The sequence below is a fragment of the Balaenoptera borealis genome (assembly GCF_965194805.1).
Source record: "Balaenoptera borealis genome assembly, chromosome: 3".
Classification (NCBI taxonomy): Eukaryota; Metazoa; Chordata; class Mammalia; order Artiodactyla; family Balaenopteridae; genus Balaenoptera; species Balaenoptera borealis.
Genome location: NC_138866.1, coordinates 75,300,637 through 75,319,850, shown reverse-complemented (window position 1 = coordinate 75,319,850; position 19,214 = coordinate 75,300,637). Strand labels below are relative to the sequence as shown.

Here is a 19,214-nt window from a genome sequence, read left to right as displayed (position 1 = left end):
TCCCACTGCTATTCCTTCCTTCCTTCACTGCTGCAGACTTCTTGGCTCTAAGAAAAGGGGAAAGACACAGACTCTCTGCCCTTCACATCCATAAACTGATCCCTACTACAACCGGTGACAGGCGTGTTGGATCTAAATAGGGTGAGTTACGTTTAGAAGGGTTGGTGCTGAGGATGCTTAGAGGGAAAGGCCCAGGAACACTGGAAGGGGCTTGGTTGGACTTCTAGATGGTGGAATTAAGAATAGACAGTGACCCAACTTGTAAGAACCAAAGACCTGGATTCAACTCAGCGTTAATCTCACTGATACAGTTCTTGGAGCCTCTCTCCACTCTTCCACCCCTCCCCACTTCCTCTCCACTTCCTCCCCAATCTTCCTGAGCATAATACCATTGTCCCTTGGTATCCATGGGGGGCATTGGTCCAGGACCGCCCCCATGCCCAGGATACCAAAATCCAAGCTTGCTCAAGTCCCTTATATAAAATGGTGTACGTAGTATTTGCATCTAACATATGCGCATGCTCCTATATACTTTAATCATCTCTACATTACTTATAATACCTAATACAATGTAAATAGCTGTAAATACAATGTAAGTGCTATGTAAGTAGTTGCCAGCACACAGCAAATTCAAGTTTTACTTTTTAGAACTTTCTGGATTTTTTGGGGGGGGGGGGCTATTTTTAATCCACTGTGTGGTTGGTTGAATTCCAGGGTGCAGAACAAATAGATACAGAGGGCCAACTGTACATTGAAGCAGCTTGAATCCTGGTCTTCTCTTCATCCTATTTAGGCCTTTTGAGCCAGGGGTAGAGTGCCACAAATGAGAACGTGGCTACCCCTTGTGCTCTGTTTGATGGAGCACTTGACATTCTCAGATATGCTCTCAGTACACGTATCTCATTAGCCTCTTACAGGTTTGTGAGGGAGTTATTATTAAGCCCATCTGAGGACATCACACTCAGAGAGTTGAGAATCAGGTTAGAGATTCCACAGGGCCAGGTATACTCCTCATGGTAAGTGACGACAGAGAGCTAGTTTAAAGGGAAGACTTTTTCAAGCAAATCTCTGCTCTAATTTTGACCAGAGTAGCTCTTGTGAGGGCAGTTTCAATTTTGGTACTTGATTGATTAGAACAATATTTCAAAACTGGGGTTCCTTTATGATGACATTCTTAACAATAAATCAAGATCGTTTATAATGATGATAATTAGGGAAATGGCCTCTGAGAAGGGATGTGGGTAGTCACAAGTGATAACATGTTTCACACAAGCTTTGGGGAAGTGTTATAACGAAGTCAAGATCCTGGTAAGCACCATCTTGCAGAGTCAGCGTAGTTGCAGCCTCAGATTTCAAGGAACCAAAGCCTTCCTGCTTCAAAAATATTTCCCAAGTCTCTATTCATCTTCTGTATGCCCTTAAAAGGCAACAACACTTTCCACCTCACAGACATAGAGCTTAAAATACCATTTTCTTTAGGACACATGCTCTTTTGAGAATTGATCTGGGGACTCCCTGGTGGTCCAGTGGGTAGGACTCCGAGCTCCCAATGCAGGGGGCTCGGGTTTGATCCCTGGTCAGGGAAATATATCCCACATGCATGCTGCAACTAAGAAGTCCGCATGCAGCAACTAAGACCCGGTGCAGCCAAAATAAATAAATAAATATTAAAAAAAAAAAAAGAATTGATCTGGACTGCAAAACAGCTAGCTAGAGGGTGATTTTTTCCTCAGTTCAGGTGGAAGAGAGGGCAGACAGGAGGTACTTGGAGTTCTCAAAATAAACTTCACCAGTTTTTTACAACTCTGTGCTTATCTCACTCAGGCTGTAGCATATTTTCAGTTCTTATAAACTTTATTATCTAATGAGAGTTATCACCTTCTAGCCTGGGAACCAAATGATAAAATTTAGTTGAAGGGCCTACGTTGGCAGAGAAAGGAATTTTAAGGTAGAGCTCAGCAGTGTTTCCTCTCTCTTCCCTGTACACACACAGGTGGCCCTGGTGACTGAGATGGCATCCTCTCTAAAGGTCCTAGGCCCTCTCTTGGCCCTGCTGTTCCCTCTATGTGGGCTCCTTGTACACAGCCAGAACATTTCCTGGAGGGAATTCGTGAAACGGCACCACCCTAGCACAAACTGGGAATTCAGCAAGTACAAATGCAGTGATCTGATGAGGGAAAGAGGTGTTTCAAAAGACAAGAACTATCACAGCTTCGTCTATACCGTATGGCACAAAATTGAGCATATATGCATCAGGAACTGGAGAGGTCACTACAGAAATGTATATATATGGGCCCCATATCCCTTCAAAACACTCAAGTGCTACCGGGAGAATAGCAAAAACAACTACAAAGATTACAAGAGCTACAGCTACATTGAATTCCATTGTGGCATGAACGGGTTTGTTGATGGCATAGAGGACATGCAGTTGTTAGAGGATATCAGCAACTAGAAAGTTGACCCACACCCACAGGTTTTGGTGTTCAGTGCTTCCCAAGTTGTGGCCCCTCCCTGCATCAAGAGCCCTTGCATTTATTTGCCAATGTTTTCCAACTACTGAGAGTTATGTTTCACGTGCTTTCTTACTATCGTAACTTTGCCTATGTTGTTTCTCTGCCTGGAATACCCTTCTGTCCTTATTTACTTGATTTACTTCTACATTTTTGAAAAGATTCAGCTCATATGAAATCTCTTTTTGACTAACCCAGGAATTTTCCTGATATTGACTCTCCTTATAACTTCGCAAGTGGAATGATCTTCCCATCCCTAAATAAATTTTATCATTCCAATGTGTGTGAAATTTATTTATGTGTCATGTGATTAGCACAGGTGTTATAACTGTGAGTTATATAGCTTATGCTTGAATGTGATTTGTGCTGTATGTAGGTTAAAAGTGTATTATATGTGTGTGTCTAATGTGTGTAATAGACTTGTGTGTATGATGAAAGTATAACTGTTTATGTGCTAAGCTGGGGAAAAGTTGTGACCTAGGCATTGATTGTGGGGACATGCTGAGTTCCCATACCCACCCAGATTGGTGGGTGTGGCCAGAGCTGATTAGGTATAAAATATGTAGCATGTCCCTGGCACATAGCAGGTGCTCAGCCAACACTGATTTTCTTCCTTTCTCATCCTTTGACTTGGTATTTTAATTTTGACTTTGACAAAACAAACATGACGAGTGCCCATCAATTGTCTCCTCTCCCTGGATTTCATTAAGAATGTCTGTAAGGAGGCTATTGCATTTTAGATGAGTTACGGTAGTATGTATGTTTCCTGATGAATAATACATTAAGTAGAAGATATGAGCACAAATGAGTTTATCTAATAAAAACCATTTTCACTTGGCAGAGATATAGGGTAGGGCTAGAGGACTTTAAAATGAAACTCTCTTCAAGAGTGGGGCTTAGGGACTTCCCTGGGCACAGTGGTTAAGAATCTGCCTGCCAATGCAGGGCACATGGGTTCGATTCCTGGTCCGGGAAGATGCCATATGCCGTGGAGCCACTAAGCCCATGAGCCACAACTACTGAAACCCGTGCCCTCTAGGGCCTGCATGCCACAACTACTGAGCCCGTGAGCTGCAACTACTTAAGTCTACGCTCCTAGAGCCCGTGCTCTGCAACAAGAGAAGCCACCGCAATGAGAAGCCAGCGCACCGCAACGAAGAGTAGCCCCCGCTCGCCGCCACAACTAGAGAAAGCCTGCGCGCAGCAACGAAGACCCAACGCAGCCAAAAATTTAAAAAAAAAAAAAAAAAGAGTGGGGCTTAAGACTTGCATTTTGTTGGAGGAAAGAGGAAGTAGATTGGAGAAGGAAACGTTGAGACACAAGTAAGTAAGGTCCACAGAAATTCTGTTTGCTAAATGAGAGATAGAGATAATGTTCGCTTCGTATAATTTTTTTAAGAGAAATGTTTGCTTAGTATAATTTTGCCTGGGGCAGGTATGCGAAGGAGAAATACTGAACATTAAAGGACCCTGTGTTCTTCAGCCTCCTGCATCACTGAATGACTCAAGCCTTGAAACAATTAGAAAAAAGACCAGGGTATAAACATTTTAAATTAGATGACACTTTAAATTAAGCTGCACACTATAAGGGAGCAGAATTTTCCACCCTAAAATATGTCTCTTTGGCATAAGGATAATTTTAGCCTGGTTATTTTTTTAAGAATCAGCAGATATGAGAGGAGCTCTGAAAACCAAATAGAAGTCTCTCTTTTGTAAGAGACATTTACAGGTAAAAGAGAAATCTCCATTTGTAAGGGTGTCTTCCTGCTGTACCAGGAAGGCGGGGGTGTGGGGGGGTGGGGGGGCGGACTCATTCTCTAGAAACTCTTAATGGTGGACAAGACAATGATAAGTCTGCAAAACAACGTTATCCTTGTTTCCTGTGTTTTCCTGGTCATCTCCCATAGATTTCCCTCCCCAACATCTCCTTTTGTCTTTAGCCGAAGATGATATTGAAGGTGATGGCCTCAGCCATTTTGGCAAGTTACTCAGTTTACCTGGGTCTCCGCCATGTATTATACGTGGTATTAAACTTTTGTTTGTTTTCTCCTGTCAGTTTGTCTTATATCATCGAATTATGAGACGAGCCAAATATCCTAGAAGGGAAAAAAGGAAACAAATTCCTCCTCAACAACACCTTCCTGGAACTCGGGCCTCAACAAGTAGCCAGTGAATCTAGATTGGTCATTGTGCTCCAAGCATAGCTCCTCAGCTTTGCCATTTTTTCAGTGTACTTGGGAATGAGCTGATACCTGGGAGATGATGACCTATACCAACCAAACTCACAATAGATTAGTGTTAAACAGCAGTTCTGTAAGCAGATAGGGTAGGGGGTCCCTGGAGAAAGAGAACCCGGAAGGGTTTTCTTGACATAAGAGAAGCCATTTTAGCCTAAGCCATTTTGTGGTCTAAGCCTGGCCACAAGATCTTAAGGGAAGTAAGGGAATGCAGGAACAAAGGAAAAGCAGTCAAGAAGCAACAGTTCAGCAATAAAATAGAATCTTAGTTCCTCCTCAAGGGACATACATTACAATCTGATAAAGTCTTTGAGTTCTGTAGGAACTAAGGCCCCCACCCAGGTGGAGGACAGAATGATGCTGTTGACCTTCCTGACTTCAGTCAGCTAAAGCTTGGACTCTGTCAACCTTTCCCCAGTTCTATGCTGAATTCTCCTCTGCTCAAGCCCCTTCATGAACATGCATATACCCTTAGCTTAAAACTTCCCCAGTTTTGCTGTTCCAGGGAGACTGCTTTGGGAAAGATTCCCAGTGTTCTCCTTACCTGCTGCAAGTAATAATAAATCCTTCCTTCTCCTGATCTTTGGCTTGGTTGTATCTTTTGGCTCGACATCCACCAAGAGACAAACTCAGTTTTTGGGTAATAGTTCTTCATCAACGATCATTTTACATGTGGGAAATACTGATTGTTTTTCTCACTTGATAAATGCTGCTTCAAAATGTACTGGCATATTCTGGTCTCCTAGAGTAGTATTTTAGGATTGTCTCTTCAGGTCTCCTACAGTAAGTTTTCACAAATACCTCATTTTAAAAACTCTTTAAAATTTGCTTTTAGGGACTTCCCTGGTGGCACAGTGGTTAAGAATCTGCCTGTCAATTCAGGGGACACAGGTTTGAGCCCTGCTCTGGGAAGATACCACATGCCGTGGAGCAACTAAGCCCATATGCCACAACTACTGAGCCCAAGTGCCACAACTACTGAAGCCCGTGCACCTGGAGCTCTTGCTCCGCAACAAGAGAAGCCATGGCAATGAGAAGCCCGTGCACCACAACAAAGAGTAGCCCCCGTTCGCTACAACTAGAGAAAGCCGCACGCAGCAACGAAGACCCAATGCAACCAAAAATAAATAAATTAAAATTAAAATTTAAAAAAAATTGCTTTTATTAAAAGGTTATAAGATGATGGTTCAAAACAGTATAGGAGGAAAATGAATTTAAGCACAATTTGTTATAAAAAATTAATAAACAGAAACCTTAATTAAATAGAGTTGGAAGACCAGAAGGAGGAGCTCTCACACCCTGTGACCATAGCTGAGCCCAGCTGGAAGAAGAAAGAGTTGTCTTCTTTCCTGGCAAGGACTCAGCCAATGAAAAGCCATGCACTCTTTGTTTACTATAGCCCTCCCAACTTCCTTCTCCTCTCTATTAAAGCAGTCTCTTTCCCTTGCTGTGCAGGGACTTGCACATGGCTTGCCATGGTTGCAGACCCCAAATTACAATTCTCTGCTGATCCTGAATAAACCTATCTTTGCTAGAGAAATATCTGGCAGTCTATTTGTTTCAGGTCCACATAGGATAATAGCCTTGTGTTGTTGCTTAGACTTTCTCACATCCACTTCCCCTGTTTGGAAAGATGCATATTCATTTCCCTTAAGGAACTATCTTTCCCCTTTTTGTGTGCACATTGGTGGGGCTGTCCTTTAAGGTTCCCAGTCTCCTCTACTGAGTCAAACAATAGTAATGAGACCCAAGGTAGGCTAACTGGACTCTCTCTTATAGGAGACCAGAATGTACCTCTTTGACATAGGATTATTTTGAGAATCAGTAGATAAAGGAGAAACTTTGAAAACAGAGTATAAATTACCCTTATGTAAGGGAAATTTACAATTACCAAGGAAATCTCCATTTATAAGGGTGTTTCCCTCTCTGTACAGGAAGAAAAAGATGACTCTAAATCACAAGAAACTCTCATCAATGGAGAAGCCACAGACTTAAATCTGTATAACAAACCCTACCCTTGTTTACTGTACTTTTCCTGGTCACTTTCCCATAATTTGCCTCCTCCACACTCTTCTTTCTTTGTTTTAGCTGAAGATGGAAAGTAAACCCAAGTTCTAGCCACCTCCTTGAGTTACTCACCCCTGAGCTTCTCCCATGTACATGTGGTATATTCATGCTAATAAACTTCTGTTTGTTTTTCTCTTGTTAATCTGTCTTTTGTTATAGAGGCCCTAGCTGAGAACTGAGAAGGAAAAAATGAAAAGATATCTTTTTCATTCTCTACACTGTCTTCAGAGTCTAAATCTCAAGTAGTGATGCAAGGACTTTTTAAAAATTTGAAGTGGATTCATGCCTATTTGGCACTGCTCTGCAGCTCACCCAAGCTTCTTGGGTTCCAGTTATTTCCAAAGACTGATCCTTCTGCTATATTTTTTCATATTGTAATCTCTCCCAGATTCTTCCAGTAAATCTCCACCCTATTCCTACTACTACTGAAACAGGAGGGAAGCGGACAGGGCACAACCTCTAAAAGAATGACGTAGCCCTTGAGGATATGACATAAACTGGTTAGACCCAACTAGGTCCAAGAGAGTGGAAGATTTGACTTCCAGTGGACCTTGAGCCTCATTATACACTCACTGTAATACATTAGCATCTAAATGACACACCTACAGGTGCCATGACAGTTCCAAGGCTAACCATAAAAGGTCAAAAAGTGGGTGGTGGCCCAGTTCCTAGAAATCTCCACCTCTTCCCCAAAATGGTTGGCATAATCCTCCCACTCATTAGCCTGTGAAATTTCCCAGCCCATAAAAACTAACCACCCTATATTTTGGGGCCTCTTGCCCTCTTCCAAGATGGCCCACACTCTGTCTGTGGCGTGTGTTTCTCCCAAGGCTGTTCTCGCCTTTTGAGACAGACCACGTTCTGTCTATGGAATGTGTATTTCTCTAAATAAATCCACTTCTTATCTATCTCTTTTTTTCTTACTGAATTCTTTCTGCCTTGAGTCATAAAGAACCTGAGCTTCATTAAGTCCTGAGACCAAATGTGTGATCTCAATTAAAAGACATTGGTTCATGGGACTTCCCTCGTGGTCCAGTGGGGAAGACTCTGTCCATGTTCCCAGTGCAGGGGGCCCAGGTTCAATCCCTGGTCGGAGACCTAGATTCCGCATGCATGCTGCAACTAAGAGTCCGCATGACATGACAAAGATCCTACATGCCACAACTAAGACCCAGGGCAGCCTAAATAAATAAATATTAAAAAAAAAAAAAAAAGGCAATGGGTTGAAGTCCCAACCTGGGTTGTGCAGTTTCACTACCACTTAAAAATTTCCCTCTCAAATTAGCTCAAATTTGTGTTGCTTGCAAACAAAATAAACCTAAAGGATAAACTCTATCAGCAACCTTTGTGATCCTCATCATGCCTTCCAAATTTGGGGATCTGCCATGCATAGTAGGTGCCTATCCTACAGGAAATACTCACTTTCTTTAGCCCAGCATGTTGTCAAACCCAAGTTGTTGTGCCTGATACACTGTGATGTCAAACAACCTGAAACATCAAAATTTGGAGCAGAGAAAGGTTTATTGCAGGGCCAAGCAAGGAGAAAGGGGTGGCTCATGCTCAAAAGACCTGAAATCTCTGACAGTTTGCAGGGAGGAGTTTTTAAAGGCAGAATTTGGGGTGAGGGCTGCAGGGTGTGGGACTTTCTTCTGATTGGTTGGTGGCGAGGCAACAGGGTGGTGCTCCAGAACTTGTGCTCAGCTTGAAGTTACCATCCTCCACCTGGGTGGGGGCCTTAGTTCCTGTAGAAGAATTCAAAGATATGTTGTTATGTATATCCCTTGAGGAGGAAGTAGGACTCAGGAGGACTTTATCTCAGGAATCAAGCATAAGAACAGTCTTAAGAACTTGGACATTGGGTGAAAATCAATGTCAGTCAAGAAAAATGGTTCTCTACAAAGAATGGGTAACGGAATCACTGTGGAGTTAATCAAATATAGATATGCAAAGACATCCATCCCCAAGATTCTGATTCAGTAGGCCTAGGATCTTGGCACTTTAAAACTTTTCATAAGCAATTCTGATGTGAGGCCAGGGTTAGGAGACCCCTACTTAAGGACATGGGTAACTCGGTATTGTTTTCCTCTGTAGTGGGTTTGGTGTACAATCAAGTTGTGGAACTGCAGGGAGAAGGAGGACTGTTCTAATACATGGGATGTAGAATAAGATACATGAGCACTAGGCAAACAGACTTATTTTTTTTACTCTTTTTTTATTAATTTTTATTGGAGTATTGTTGCTTTACAATGTTGTGAACAGACATCTTAAAATTTTTTTTCTTTAATTGATGGACTTATTTGTTCAGAGCAATTTTAGATTTACAGAAAAATTGAGTAGAAAGTACAAAGAGTTCCCATATGCCTCTCTTCCCTCCCTCCTCTCCTAACCACACTGTTCACAATTTTCTTATTATTAACATCTTATTTTACTGTGGTACTTTTGTTATATTTGATGAACCAGTATTAATAAAGTCCACAATTTACACTAGGATTCGTTCTTCATGTCGTACACGTTTTGACAAGTGCATAATGTCATTGTATGGGAAGAAAGTTTTCCTCAGCACTCTTAGGGTCTCTGGCTGGGTCTGAAAATTCAACTGACAAAGACAGGTCAATAGGAGAAAAGCATACAAATTTTATTAAATATTTACATATACATGGGAGCGTTCACAAGAGAATGAAAAATCCAAATAAGTGAAAAGAGCAGGAAGCTTTTATACCTTTTAGCCCAAGAAACAAGATATTTGTAAAGAATTGACAAGACAAAGGAGTTTGGTCTATGGTTAGTAAATGGTGAAGAAGTAACTAGAAAGATAAGGGTTAGTTTCAAGATTCTTTTGCAGATTCCTCTGGTGCCCTCTCTGGGAGGTTGAGGGTCTATCTCCAGTAAAAAGAGAATTTATTTTCTGGCTTTGGACAGAAAGCAGGGAGCTTTTTCTGCACTTCATGATTCTTAATTGCCTTCAGTGCAAAATAATTTTTATGTCAAAGAGCCATTTTTGGGGGTTACATATTCTGATTTCCTTCAGCATGAACATGGAATACCTCTCCATTTATTTAGATCTTCTTTTGATTTATTTCATCAGAGTTTTATAGTTTTCCTCATATTGATCTTGTACATATTTTATTAGATTTATACCTAATATTTCATTTTTCTTTGGTACTAATATAAATGTTAGCTGGTTTTTTTTTTTATTTCAAATTCCAATTGTTCATTGCTGGTATATAAGGAAGCAATTTTTGTATATTAACCTTGTATCTTGCAACTTTGCTATAAACAGAAATAATTTTTATCCTAAAGATTATTGGAGCCATTAAAACTATTGGGCAAGAGTGTTTCACTGTTATATTTATGCTCAAGAAATACTAATCTGGAAGTATTAATATGTAGAATGGATTGGAAGGAAAAGAGACTAGAGGCAGGGAGTCCATGTAGGAAACTTTTATGTGAGTCCTCTATGAGACAATAAGGTTCTGAATAAGGATATTGCAGCACCAATGGAAAGGCAAGAACAGATTTAAGAGGCAAATACCCTAAATGTGCCCTTCTCCTTCATATGTATGGGTCTCTTCACACAGTTTCCTCTTTGGGCTGCCCTTACCATCTTCTTCACTTAATTTCTAATTAATCTTCAAAACTCTGTGCCGGTGTTGTGCCCTCCAAAAATACCTCCTCTCTACTGTCTCCACACAGTTACCTGTAGTTTCCTTGATCACAGCTGTAAGTGCTATTGATATTTGTTAATATATTGTGCATTGGTCCATTTACCTGACTGTCTCTTTCATTAGATCACAAGCTCCCGAATCAGAGTAGCCCAGTATCTGGCCCGATAAACATACACATAAAGGAATAATTCATTCAAGTCTATGGTTGAAGCTCACATACCAAGTACATGGCAGTTATTATATCAGATCTTCATGTATATTTTCTCCTAAGGAAATGAAACCATAAAACTTCAAAAAACTGAAGCTTCAAGTCAGGAAGGAAGCACCAACTCATATCAGGAAGTGATCAGTTCCTCAAAACTGTGTTTTGAGTCTCATTGTTTCTTTAAGTAAGCTTACTCTCCCTGCATTTACAGTGTTATTGATACTAATTAAACAGCAAGTTTGAAAGTCTAAGAGTCTCATCCACACTGTCAACAAGAAGTTCATCTTCCAAGCCCTAGTTTTCTCTTTCCTAGGGTTCAGTACCCTTCCCCTGCCACACGCAGGCAGCCTCGCACATCTGGGAGAAGAACAACAGACAAAAGCCTCTGAGCCTGGGACTAACTACTGCTGCTGTTCTCAGCGGGAGCCCCAGCGTGCAGACCTGGTAAGAACAGAAGCCCCCAGGGCTGGGGGGAGTGGCCAGTGAAGATGGCTGGGAGATCCAGGTCAAATAGATGGAGGGTAAATATTTCAGGAGGGAAGAGACAAGGTTTCTGACATGGGGACCATCAAACGCATGAGTGCAGGACAGAGAGAAGAACGAGATCTACCAGTCAGAGAAAAGATCGTCTTACCTCAAATTCCTCTTCACTGAGCTTTAGTTTCTTTAGAATTGTGAGACTCAAGTGAGAAAGAAGATGGTTAAAAACAAACAAACAAAAAAGAGCTATGAAATCTTAAAAGGCAGGATAAAAATCTAAACGGTTATGAGTGATAATTTTGCTCTTATTGTTTTTACTACTACCATTATTTTCTCTCTCCTTACACAGAAAATATGGGGCCAGGTCTTCTGGGATGCTTTCCTCTCCTCCTATTGCTGCTGGGACTATGGTGGTCAGTGTGTCCACTTTGTGCTTTGCCTAAGCATCTCACCAAGGCTCACTGGTTTGAAATTCAGCATATACAGCCAAGGCTTCTCCAGTGCAACAAGGCAATGAGCGGCGTCAATAATTATACTCGACACTGTAAGCCTCAAAACACCTTTCTGCACAACTCCTTCCAGGACGTGGCTGCTGTCTGTGATTTGCCCCACATCGTCTGTAAGAATGGGCAGCACAACTGCCACCAGAGTCCAAAGCCTGTTAACCTGACTCAGTGCAGTTTCACTGCGGGGAAGTATCCTGACTGCCGCTACCGAGATGACACCCAATACAAGCTCTTCATTGTTGCCTGCGACCCCCCTCAGAAGAGCGACCCTCCCTATGATTTGGTTCCTGTACACTTAGACAAGATTGTTTAAAGTTTCCATCATTTTCCCTCTCACTTGGCACGAATTCTCTTACGATCTCTTCTGATTTTTCTTTCCTTTTGTTGATTTTCCTGGTTCCCATAGAAGGAAAAAGGAGGGTATTGGAAAAATTAGAGTGATGAGGATAGACCAGAGTTGGGACAAAAAATATGTAGGATTCTTTTCTGCTTTGGAGCTCTAGGTTTTGAAGGAAGATAGTAGGGAAGAGGGCAAAGAAGTGTCCAGGCCTCCATAGTTTCAGCCTTAGAACTTCAGCCAACTTTTGTTGTATTGTGTCCACAGAAATAAAACCATTTTCTGCTGCATTCTAATGAGTGTGTGTATAAGTGTGTTTGGAAGTGTGATCCCTTTCACATCATTGCCAGCCTGGAGCTACCTAGGCCTGCATTTGCCAGCATTCCAAGGAGAACGATTTTGGCCCTAGGCAACTTTTGAGGTTATTTGGCAACCTGGGGCCTCTGCCACTTCCCTCACCCCTGTGTCTCTGGGACTTTGGAGCAAGAAAGTTCTCCATCCCTTCAAACTCTGCTCATGGCTTTACATATTTCCCTTGAAACCATTGTCTATGGTTGTTTGGAGGTGGCACTGATACTCGATGGTATTTTCACAGATTCTAACGCTGGTAACTGAGGCATCCTAGATCTTAACTATTTGCCTCTATATTTAATCAGATAATGTTTTAAATATAAACAGTAGTAGGGATAATAATCCACTGTAGCCTTAGAGTCAATTCTCCCATTATCTATTGGAATGGACAAAGAGAAAGCATAGATCAAGGGGGTTAAAAAAAAAGCACTGGGAAACTAAAAACATTCTTGCCCTACTCAAATAGTGAAATATCACGGAAACATTGGGGCTTTGGAACAGGTATTTGATTCAGAGATCGAAGGACTGGGATTAAGAATTTAAGTCCTATGTGTAGGGGAGGAAAAATAATTTTTCATAAACTCTTCTAGGTTTTTGGCTGAGACACCCCCTGTAATAAAAAGATAGATCAACAGGAAAAAAACAATTTTAGTTACATATGTACATATGGGAGCCCTACAAAGATATGAGACTCAAAAGACACAGGAAGCCCTGAGGAGCTTCAGGGTCCATGTTTATAATGGCATCCTGGGGCCAAGCCTGGTGCCAGGAGGATTAGCCCTGGCTTAGAGATGCCAAAGTTCCCAGGGAAAATGAGCTAAGTAGACAATTCAATACATATCTCTTACTCACAGGGTGTGGAAATAGAATTTGAGTATCAGGTCAGAGGACACTGTACTTTTAAAACAATTTATAGGGCTCCCCTGGTGGTGCAGTGGTTGAGAGTCCGCCTGCCAATGCAGGGGACACGGGTTCGAGCCCTGGTCTGGGAAGATCCCACATGCCGCGGAGCAACTAGACCCGTGAGCCACAACTACTGAGCCTGCGCGTCTGGAGCCTGTGCTCCGCAACAAGAGAGGCCGCGATAGTGAGAGGCCTGCGCACCGCGATGAAGAGTGGCCCCCGCTTGCCGCAACTAGAGAAAGCCCTCGCACAGAAACGAAGACCCAACACAGCCAAAAATAAATAAATAAATATATAAATTTATTAAAAAAAAAAACAATTTATATTGACTAGAGGATGTGGAGCCAGTAAAATATTATGCCCCTCTTACTGCTTTACTTACTGCCTTAGATGGATACTTTAACTAGTTCCATTGGGGTAAAATAGTATACAATCAAAAACTGTTTCATTGATAAATTCAATACTGTGAATATTCTTTAAGTCACCTTTTAAATTTATAAAAGTTTGTGTTTTTGTTTTTTTTTTTTTCCTTTTTCTCTCTTTTATTATTCTTATCCTTCTTTTCCGTTTGTGTTTTTCTGTTTGGCTTTTTTGTTTGAAAATGCCATACTATCTAGACAGGGCTAATAGAAACAGAAAACGTGATGTCCACATATGAGGCAAGCCTACAGAGGAAAGCCCACATATGGGGTGGCAAAAGCAAGGCCAAACAGCCTCACAGGAAGGGGGAAGCATAGGCTCATGAGGAGGGGAATTCTTCTGGAGCTCTTCACACTTTTTTTTTTTTTTTTTTTTTTAGTTGCAGTGATGGGGACTACTCTTCATTGCAGTGCACTGGCTTCTCATTTCAGTGGCTTCTCTTGCTGCAGAGCACGGGCTCTAGGCGAGTGGGCTTCAGTAGTTGTGGCTCACAGGCTATAGAGCCCAGGCTCAGTAGTTGTGGCACACTGGCTTAGTTGCTCTGCAGTATGTGGGATCTTCCTGGACCAGGGCTTGAACCCATGTCCCTGCATTGGCAGCCGGATTCTTAACCACTGCACCACAAGGGAAGTCCCTCTTCACACTTCTTGATGGATTTTATTTTATTTATTCACTTATTTTGGCCGCACCACACAGCATGTGGGATCTTAGTTCCCTGACCAGGGATCAAACACTTACCCCCTGCATTGGAAACACAGAGTCTTAACCACTGGACTGCCAGGGAAGTCCCTTGATGGATTTTATAAAGTCCTTCCCTTGCCCTCTCTCATGGGCTAATTTCATTTTTAATGTGATGAATTACTTTTCAAAAATTAAACAATGTAGGGACTTCCCTGGTGGCGCAGTGTCTAGGACTCTGCCGTCCCAATGCAGGTGGCCCGGGTTCAATCCCTGGTCAGGGAACTAGATCCCACGTGCATGCCTCAACTAAGAGTTTGCATGCCACAACTAAGGAGCCAGCTTGCTGCAACTAAGGAGCCCACGTGCTGCAACTAAGGAGCTGGTGAGCTGCAACTAAGGAGCCCTGGAACCACAACTAAGGAGTCCACCTACTACAACTAAGACGTGGTGCAACCAAATAAATAAATAAATAAATATTTAAAAAAATTAAACAATGTAGATAAATACAAACCAATATATAGCACTCAAAATAAATAGTTTTTCATTTACTTACTATCTAAAATATATATATAGACATAAAAACATTGGTGTCCATTTTATTCCTCTCTCCATTCCCATTCCTCTTAACTTTTCTCAAATGAAATTATACATTTAAAGTGTTACCAGTCTTATTTTTGTACTTATACTTCATGTATAATATCTTCATAAACAAAACATAGGGTTTCCATGTGCAATTTAAGAAGAAATTTATATAAATACTATCATATAGTACAAATCATTCTGCAACTTGCTTTTTTTGTTCACTCAACAATGTTTTTAAGACTCATCGATATTAAAATGTATCTTTGTTGTTCTTTTATTTTTACTGGTATATTGTTTGTTCCTTTGTATTAATAAACCGTCATTTATTTACCAGTCATCTATTGTTGAATATTTGGGATGTTCCCAAATTTCCACCCTCACAAGCAGCACTGCAATGATATCTTTGTACATTTCTCTGTACAAAGAAACTTGTCAACTTAAAGAAAGACACACAGCATAAAAATTGCGAGTTTAAGTTGTATTCATGGTCTTACTGAGGACTAGAGCTTGTGTTTGGGAAGGTGCAAGAATCAGGGGTCTTTGAAATTATTCCTGAGATATACATCTAACTATCTAGGAATCTGTTTTTCCAAAGCACAGAGTACCTCATCCTGTGTTTCATCCTCAGTTTCCTGCAGGGTGCCCTGTCAGCGGTCGACTGCAGTGGGTTGCGACTTAACCCTTGTATAACTGGGTAATGAGTGATGTTCTTTGTTCTTCTTTGTTCACAAACTGATTGTAGCAGATTGTATTTTTCAGAGATGTCCATATCAACATATCCCATTCTACATGCTCTTCTTATAGTGTGATATTGACTCTTCTCTATCAGAAGGGTCTATGTTCCCTTTCCTTGAGTATGGGTTAGTCTTAGAAACTCCCTTCTAATGAATAGAATGGGGTGAAAGTCACACTGTATGACTTCCAAAGCCAAGTCATAAAAGGTGATACAGCTTCTGCCTGGCTTTCCCTCTCTGTTGTAGGACACCCACAGTTGGACCCAATCATCATGCTGTGAGGAAGATGATGCCACGTGGAGAGGCCTTGTACAGATATTCCAGCCAACAGGCCCAGCTAAGGTATCAGCCAACATCAACCATTCAACATGTGGGTGAATGAGCCTTCAGATGATACCAGCTCCCAACCTCTGAGTCTTCCAGCTGCCGCCTCAGACATTGGAACAGAGAAAAGCTGCCCCCACTGTGTCCTATCTGAACTCCTGACCCACTGGGAGCATAATAAATTATTGTTTTGTGCCACCAAGTTTGTGGGTAATTTGTTACACAGATAGACTAACTGAAGCATTGATTGTATAATTTCACCAGAAACTATGGTATGTGAGTTTTTGCATCTCAATGTCCTGTCTCTGGCAAAACATGAGAGTATCATGCTCCTGCATTTTTGGCAACCTGATGAGTATGAAATAGCACAACATTGTCATGTAGGCAAAAAAAAAAAGATGTTATTTGCATCTTTAGATCCTTGGTTCCTAGTACAATGCCTGACACCAGTGGGTTTCTTTTTATTTTATTTTATTTTATTTATTTATTTATGACTGTGTTGGGTCTTCGTTCCTGCGCGCAGGTTTTCTCTTGTGGCGAGCGGGGGCTACTCTTCGTTGCAGTGGGCGGGTTTCTCATTGTGGTGGCTTCTTTTGTTGCAGAGCACGGCTTCTAGGCGTGTGGGCTTCAGTAGTTGTGGCACACGGGCTCAATACTTGTGGCCTGTGGGCTTAGTTACTCTGCAGCATGTGGGATCTTACCAGACTAGGGCTTGAACACGGTTCCCCTGAATTGGCAGGCAGATTCTTAACCACTGCGTCACCGGGGAAGTCCCTGACACTAGTGGGTTTCTTTTTCTTTTTTTTAATGTTTTATTTATTTATTTATTTATTTATTTATTTATTTATTTATTTATTTATTTATTTTTGGCTGCATTGAGTCTTTGTTACTGCGTGTGAGCTTTCTCTAGTTGCGGCGAGCCCCTACTGCTCTTCTTTGCGGTGCATGGGCTTCTCATTGCAGTGGCTTCTCTTGTTGCAGAGCATGGGCTCTAGGGTGCACGGGCTTCAGTAGTTGTGGCACAAGGGCTCAGTAGTTGTGGCTCGCGGGCTCTAGAGTGAGGCAGTTGATGAAAGTTGAATACAGTCTGTGGATTAGATAACTGTATAGTTTCAATGCAAATTTCCTGATTTTGATAAGTATACTTATTTTAAACCCTTGTAAAAAGAATGTTCTTGTTTTTAGGAAATGCATAGTGAAGAATTTTGGAAAAGGGGCAACATGTCCAAAACTTACTCTCACACATTCAGAAAAAAATTTATGTATCTGTACATAAATATGTGACTAATAAAGCAAATAGGAAAAATGTTAATGTTTAGAGAATATAGACAAATGATATACAGGAATTCTTTGTATCATTTTTGCAACTGTTCTGTATAGCTGAAATTATTTCAAAATAAAAAGTTTTAAAAAAATTTCAGCACGGTCATTTACTACTTGTGCAAATTACCTATCTTTGCAGATAATCAGTTGCCTCATTTACTAAGATAAGATATTTTACCTACTCACTTTCATTTATAGAATCTACCAAACTCTACTTTGTCTGGCACCCTGCAAATCACCAGCCACAGAAAAATGAAAAAGACCCAGTCACTAGTAGCTTTCAGCTGAGTGGGAAAAACAACCAAGAAAACTGGAATGTTTAACGAAGAGTGATTAGTGTTAGTTCTCAGGGTGGTTTCAAGACCTGAATGACCTAATATAGATTTAAACATACATATAAAAGGGGCTTAATGAAATTCCTGGTACCTCATTCAAGTAGTTCCATCTCCCCTTTGGATGATTACTTTCAAGGAAAGTATTTTTAGCTCTCTAAAAAAGACATCCTCAAATAGCCCCCTTTCTAGCCAGCTCCCAACTTCCTGTCTTTCCCCCTGGGACAGTGATGGCACCCCTGGTGTCTCTCTGTGTTCAAATTTCCTCTTCTTATAAGGACACCAGTCAGACTGGATTAGGGCCCACCTAAGGCCTTATTTTAACTTAATCACTTCTTTAAAGGCCTTAGCTTCAAATACATTCCGATTTACATCTTACATTTCTGAGAAGTTAAAGTTTGAACATATAAATTTTGGGAGAATACAATTCAGCTTATAACAGTGACTATAAAGAGAAGTTTCATAAGAGCCCCAAGGACCTAAGCGATGGTGTGAGGCATCCCTACATTTAGGTCTTTAATTGTAGTTTGGCAACTTTTCCGAGGAGAGGATACAGTAAGGATAAGAGCTGTTCCCTGCTCTTATGACAACTGTTGTTTGGTGCCTACCAGTGGTTGTGGGGATTTCACAGACAGCAGCTTGTAAAGAAAGGTACTGAGGAAAGAACTGATTTTTTTTATATCTCCCATTGTCTTGGTTGACTGAAGGAATTGCAAGAGTACATGGAGGCTGTAAAAGCAGTAAATACTGGGCATCACACTACTGAGCTTAAGTAAAATAGCAAGGCTTGCCATAGAGGAGGCCCACACCATTCCCAAAAGCCCAAGAAAAGAAGGTGGAATGCTGGAAATGCAGAGCTACATTTCCTGTGAGAAAAAAACAAAAAGAAAAACAGATTTTCCTCCTACTCCTGAGTGACCTGATTAGCTATAACCTTCCAGGTAGTCAACAGAACCAACTATGCCATCCCTTCTGATCTTGTTTTCTCATCCCTTTTTACCTCTAAGTCTCATCCATACTTACTTCCTGACACCGTATTTATAATCCCTCTGTCTTACTTCTTCTAATCTCCTGTGCCTTCTTCATTGCCTGTTCTGTCCCAACCTCAAGGCTCCCACCTACCCAGGGTCTGACTGAGAGCAGATCCTGCTGGTGGTTCCAGGACTTAGAAGCATATCATAGGTCTCTCCACCAATACAGAGCTGCCTCTGTGGAAAAGAGAGGGCAGAGGGAGGAAGGTTTAGGGTTTTGAAGTTAGGGGGCTTTTGTTTGTTTGTTTGTTTGTTTTTGCATGTGGATGTTCAATCACAATTTGTTGAAAAGATTATCCTTTCTTCCTCGAATTGCTTTGCACTTTTGTCAAAAATCATTTGATAGTATTTGTGTGGGTATGCCCTGGGCTCTCTATGCAGCTCCGTTGATCTATGTGTCTATTCTTCCACCAACTCACACAAAAATATGTACACAGATGTTTAAAGCAGCTATCTTCATAATCACCTGGAATGGAAACAATGCAAGCGTCCTTCAGCAGGTGAATGGATAAATAAGCCATGGACC

The 19,214-nt window shown here is 41.3% G+C and overlaps 2 protein-coding genes across 3 annotated transcripts; both read left to right on the top strand.

The window, feature by feature from the left end:
* Positions 1–1,843: 1,843 nt before the first annotated feature.
* EDDM3B (epididymal protein 3B) lies at positions 1,844–8,079 on the top strand. The gene has a single exon (XM_082386907.1). The coding sequence runs from the start codon at positions 2,012–2,014 to the stop codon at positions 2,450–2,452; it is 441 nt and encodes a 146-aa protein (XP_082243033.1). The 5' UTR covers positions 1,844–2,011; the 3' UTR covers positions 2,453–8,079.
* A 4-nt stretch (positions 8,080–8,083) lies between these two features.
* Positions 8,084–12,297, top strand: RNASE6 (ribonuclease A family member 6). Of its 2 annotated transcripts, XM_082386903.1 has the most exons (3): positions 8,084–10,868; positions 10,998–11,128; positions 11,514–12,297. In XM_082386903.1, the coding sequence occupies exon 3, from the start codon at positions 11,519–11,521 to the stop codon at positions 11,981–11,983; it is 465 nt and encodes a 154-aa protein (XP_082243029.1). In that variant the 5' UTR covers positions 8,084–10,868; positions 10,998–11,128; positions 11,514–11,518; the 3' UTR covers positions 11,984–12,297. The 2 variants fall into 2 exon arrangements, with proteins under 2 accessions (XP_082243029.1, XP_082243028.1); XM_082386902.1 differs by having other exon boundaries at positions 8,084–11,128.
* Positions 12,298–19,214: the final 6,917 nt, after the last annotated feature.